General features: G+C 46.7%; 1 protein-coding gene across 2 annotated transcripts; it reads left to right on the top strand.

Annotated features, from left to right (window-relative positions):
• Positions 1–228: 228 nt before the first annotated feature.
• On the top strand, positions 229–3,945 carry CDKN2AIP (CDKN2A interacting protein). Of its 2 annotated transcripts, none has more exons than XM_032329103.1 (3): positions 229–803; positions 1,253–1,352; positions 1,821–1,892. In XM_032329103.1, the coding sequence occupies exons 1-3, from the start codon at positions 532–534 to the stop codon at positions 1,827–1,829; spliced, it is 381 nt and encodes a 126-aa protein (XP_032184994.1). In that variant the 5' UTR covers positions 229–531; the 3' UTR covers positions 1,830–1,892. The 2 variants fall into 2 exon arrangements, with proteins under 2 accessions (XP_032184994.1, XP_032184993.1); XM_032329102.1 differs by having other exon boundaries at positions 237–803; positions 1,253–1,383; positions 1,821–3,945.
• Positions 3,946–4,846: the final 901 nt, after the last annotated feature.

Here is a 4,846-nt window from a genome sequence, read left to right as displayed (position 1 = left end):
CTCCGCCGACCCGGCCCTCCCCGCCTCCACGCCCAGCGCCGCGGCGGGCCGGCGGACGGAGGGAGGGGGAGGGAGAGGGAGGCGGCGGGAGCGCGCGCGGCGTCACAAAGCCGAGCCGGATCGCGGGGCTGGAACCGGAGACCGGGGGGCCCCGCCCCGGCGGCGCGGAAGGCGCGAGCGCTGAGCGCCCACCCGCCCTCCGCCCCCGCGGACGCCCCTCCGCCGCCCGGCCCAGCGGCGGCGTCCCGGGCGCTCGGGCGCCGCAAAGCGTCCTGGGAGAGCCGGCTCGCGCCGGAAGGACGCGCGGGCGCTCGGCGGCGGCGAGGTTATAAAAGGGAAGGAGCCGGCGGCGGGCGGAAGTGGGCGGTTCGGCGGCTGCCGGCGCTGTTGTTTGGCGTTCGGGCCTCCCGAGGGGCGTTCTCCGGAGGGCCGCCGGTGCAGGCCGCAGTGACAGGGCCGCTCGCCCCCGCGCAGCCCGCCTCTCTCCCGGAGCAGCGTCTGCTCGCGGCTTCCGCGACCCGCAGGCCCAACATGGCGCAGGAGGTGTCGGAGTACCTGAGCCAGAACCCGCGGGTGGCCGCCTGGGTGGAGGCGCTGCGCTGCGACGGCGAGACTGACAAACACTGGCGCCACCGCCGCGAGTTTCTGCTCCGCAACGCCGGGGACCTGGCCCCGACGGGCGGCGCGGCGGCCGCCAACGCGGAGGAGGCTGCGGACGCCGAGAGCGGGAGCCGCAATCGGCAGCTGCAGCAGCTCGTCTCCTTCTCCATGGCCTGGGCGAACCACGTCTTCCTCGGGTGCCGGTGAGTGAGCAGGCGCCCCTGACCCGCTCCCCGCGTCTTGTGGCCGCCCCCGGACTGGGGCCCGCAGCCTCCGCGGGGAGGGGGAGGTTGGGAAGCGCGGGAATCTGCGGGACTGGCTGCCCTCTGAGGGTGAGAAGGGCGTCTCCGCCCGAAGCCGACATGATCCACAACCGGCCCCCGGTTGGGTGGGGGGCGTCTGCTCGGGTTGTGGGCGGACCACGCTCTCGTGGGGGACGCCGAATTGAGGGCTTGGGGAGGAGCGACCCCGCCCCCCAGGCCCCAGAGCGTTTGTTTCTGGGGTTCCAGGAAACCGAAAGTTCTGGCGGTCGGCGCACTCGCTTGATTACAACCAGGAAATGCAGTTCCTGTGGCCTGTTCTTGCATTGCCGAAGTAGTAGCTTAAAAAAAAAAAAAAAAGCACTTTTTTTAAGGGTCTTTTTCTTTTCCAGGTACCCACAAAAAGTTATGGATAAAATACTTAGTATGGCTGAAGGCATCAAAGTGACAGATGCTCCAATCCATACAACAAGAGACGAACTGGTTGCCAAGGTGAAGAAAAGAGGGATATCGAGTAGCAATGGTTAGCAGATCATAGATGTGAACATACATAGGAGTTTAGAACATAAGTTTGATACCATTAGGAATTACTGTTATTACTAATTTTTTTTTTAACAAGCTAGAATTTTTACAATATTAATAATCAAGTTGGAATGTTAAACCTACGTTATGTGTCTGTGTGTTTTAGGCCCTGGTTTTGATAGTTTCCTTTGACTGCTTTAGATTTTCAAGTGTCAAATGTTGTCTGTGCTGTTGACTTTTTTTAATATTAGAAATTAAATGATGTCATCCAACCCCGTTTTAAGAACTTATGCAAGTTATTCCACACTTTTGAAAGAAACTGCTAGTCCTGAAATACTTTTGCCTCGTGCCTTTATTTTAACAAGTATGTGTCTTGTAAACTTTCAGCGGATCTGTATGAGCTCGACTTAGTCATTTGTCTGTTTTCCTCCTTTTCAGAAGGGGTAGAAGAGCCTGCGAAAAAACGAATCATCGAAGGAAAAAACAGTTCTGCAGTTGAGCAAGATCACGCAAAAATTTCTGCCAAAACAGAACGTGCGTTAGCTCCCCCGGAGAACAGCTCTGCGTGTGCAGGGGCATCTGCGAAGTCGGAGAGTGGTGGTAACTCCAGGCGCAGCTCTGGCACCTCGAGTCAGAATAGCTCTACAGGTGATGGAGATCGGTCTCTTTCTAGCCAAAGTAGCAGCAGCATTTCCTCTCAGGTAACAGCGGCAGGGTCTGGAAAAGCTTCTGAATCAGAAGCTCCAGAGAAACACAGTTCAGCGTCCATTGTTTCTTCGTTGTTGAAATCCAGTGTGAATAGTCATGTGACCCCGTCTGCTGATTCCAGACAACAAAGTGGATCACCTAAAAAGAGTGCTTTGGAAGGCTCCTCGGTCTCCTCTTCTCAAAGCATCTCAGAGATTGAGGTGCCTCTGTTGGGCTCCTCCGGAAGCTCAGAAGGAGAGTTGCCACTGTTGTCTTCTAAACCTAGTTCAGAGACAGCTTCAGGTGGGTTAACTTCCAAAACTAGTTCAGAGGCCAGTGTTTCTGCATCTCTTTCTAAAAATAGTTCCTCATCAGGCACGTCCTTACTAGTTCCCAAGAGCAGCACATCGACCAGTACCTCGATGCTGACTTCCAAAAGCACTTCGCAGGTAGCTGCCTCACTGTTAGCATCCAAGAGCAGCCCCCAGACCAGCGGATCTCTAGTTTCCAAAAGCACTTCCTTAGCCAGCGTGTCCCAGCTGGCTTCGAAGAGTAGTTCGCAGACTAGCACCTCACAGTTGCCTTCTAAAAGTACGTCACAGTCAAGTGAGAGCTCTGTTAAATTCTCCTGTTGCAAATTAACCAATGAAGATGTGAAGCAGAAACAACCTTTTTTCAACAGACTGTATAAGACAGTGGCCTGGAAGTTGGTAGCTGTTGGTGGCTTTAGTCCCAATGTGAATCATGGAGAGCTCCTAAACGCAGCTATCGAAGCTCTAAAGGCAACACTGGATGTGTTTTTTGTTCCACTAAAAGAACTAGCAGATCTGCCTCAAAATAAAAGCTCCCAAGAAAGTATTGTTTGTGAATTGCGATGCAAGTCTGTGTATTTGGGCACTGGCTGTGGAAAAAGCAAAGAAAATGCAAAAGCTGTTGCATCAAGAGAAGCACTAAAGTTATTTCTCAAAAAGAAGGTAGTGGTAAAGATATGTAAAAGGAAATACAGAGGCAGTGAGATAGAAGATCTGGTACTCCTTGATGAAGAATCAAGGCCTGTAAACTTACCGCCAGCATTAAAACATCCCCAAGAGTTATTATAATACGTCCAGAATACCACTGCATATAATGTCTGGTATTGGAAGAGAAAAACTGGCTTACTTTTGTATAATATAAAACACAGGCTTTCACAAATTTTGTATTGCTTTTTTCCAGTTTTGCAGAAAATTTACATTCGAGTTCTCTTCACACAGTAGAAATTGTAAATAATTTATGACAGTACATACTAAAAAGTATGCATTAACAGCATACCAGTATGCTGTTTTATTTGCTGAAGAAAATACTGTCTTCTATTTTTAATGATCCGTTAGGTACGATGTGTAGTTCTGTAGAATCTTAAAACTTTTGTACTACTTTCAATTTGGTGAAGATGTATTAAGTTGTCTACCATGCTTTCCTTTTTTTTTTCCCTAGCTGAATAAACCTGCACATCAAAGGGGACCATAGTATTTGAATGTCTGAAAGTCTGTGAAGCTTAAGGTTTTAAGAATGTTGCCCATAATGTTGAACATGTCTGTTAAAGAATAAAAGAAAAAATAGTTGCCTCAGACTATTTTTATGAGAAGTTGTAAGCATTTTTTAGATATAAAGCAGTATAAAGTACTTAAGGTTATTTTATTCTGAAGTTGTTTAAAATTCACCATGATTTTGACCGCTGCAGATTCTTTAAGTGGGTTAATTTATGTTTGAGGTAAAATACAATTTACTCTTTTTCTTAAAGACATAAATGTGGGTTTCTATATTAAGCATATTTTGTGACTACTATTAACAGATTGATTTGTTTAGATATTAAATGCTTTAAGCTATTTTACCTTTTCAAGAAGTTGTGTTTTTTTTCCCCCCTCTAAGTCCCAACCAGTTCCTGCAAATGGGCTTCCCACTACTAGTCATAAATTACAGTCAGGTAATTTTTCTTAGCTGATACACAACTTTTTAGGGATAGAGATGTTACAGTTTACAAATCTAGAAATAGTTAAACTAGATGGTTTTTAAATTTACAAATCTACAAGAAGACTGGGAACAACGGAGAACCAGAGCGGCTTGAATGAGCTTGTTCAGTTGAATTACACTTGTTAGTAATGAAATGGAATCCTGTGTCAGGGGATTCTGACTGTATTACTCTTATTATATATTCTGTTTCATTTGTCTTCACACTCTGGCCCAAGACCTGGACTTTTCTGTCTAGCTGCTGCGCATTGAGAAGTTGTGTATAGAGAAAAATCAAGAAATGACCTTTTATATTCTAGTTTTATTAGAATCGGAAAATTGAACATAAGTAGCACAATTTCAAGTACACAGAAGTTATTTCTATTTTATATTCTAGAAATAGACAAGGATACTTAACATACTTGAAATGATCGGCTTTCATTTTACCAGATAATCTTCAGTGATTCAGTTTCGAGGATACTAAGTTAGATACCAAAGTCCATATTCGGTAAATGGGTTGGGTCTTTATATGTTGTAAGAAGCAATGACGTGAGTGTTATGAAAGCACTTCTACCTTCCTCAGTCTGGGAATGTGTATTTTGTGGGACAATGATTCCCAGAAAAGTAAGCAAGATACTACAAAGGATAAATAAATTTCTGTAATGCATCTGATTAGGTGGTTTGGTAATTTCCTAAATTGGCTTGTGTCAAGTTAGTATAAAGTTCAGTGAAAATCAATTATATTGATACGGTAGAATTGGAGGAAGTTGCTTAGTGTAAAAACATTAATTTAT

The sequence above is a fragment of the Mustela erminea genome, chromosome 21 (genome assembly GCF_009829155.1).
Source record: "Mustela erminea isolate mMusErm1 chromosome 21, mMusErm1.Pri, whole genome shotgun sequence".
Taxonomy (NCBI): domain Eukaryota; kingdom Metazoa; phylum Chordata; class Mammalia; order Carnivora; family Mustelidae; genus Mustela; species Mustela erminea.
This window is presented reverse-complemented; position numbering and strand designations above follow the sequence as displayed.

Bases quoted from the DNA above. Each gene is read 5' to 3' on its own strand.
- CDKN2AIP (XM_032329102.1), top strand. From the start codon at position 532: ATGGCGCAGGAGGTGTCGGAGTACCTGAGCCAGAACCCGCGGGTGGCC. The intron at 804-1,252 runs GTGAGTGAGCAG...TTTCTTTTCCAG, and splicing joins CACGTCTTCCTCGGGTGCCG to GTACCCACAAAAAGTTATGG. The intron at 1,384-1,820 runs GTTAGCAGATCA...CCTCCTTTTCAG, and splicing joins AGGGATATCGAGTAGCAATG to AAGGGGTAGAAGAGCCTGCG.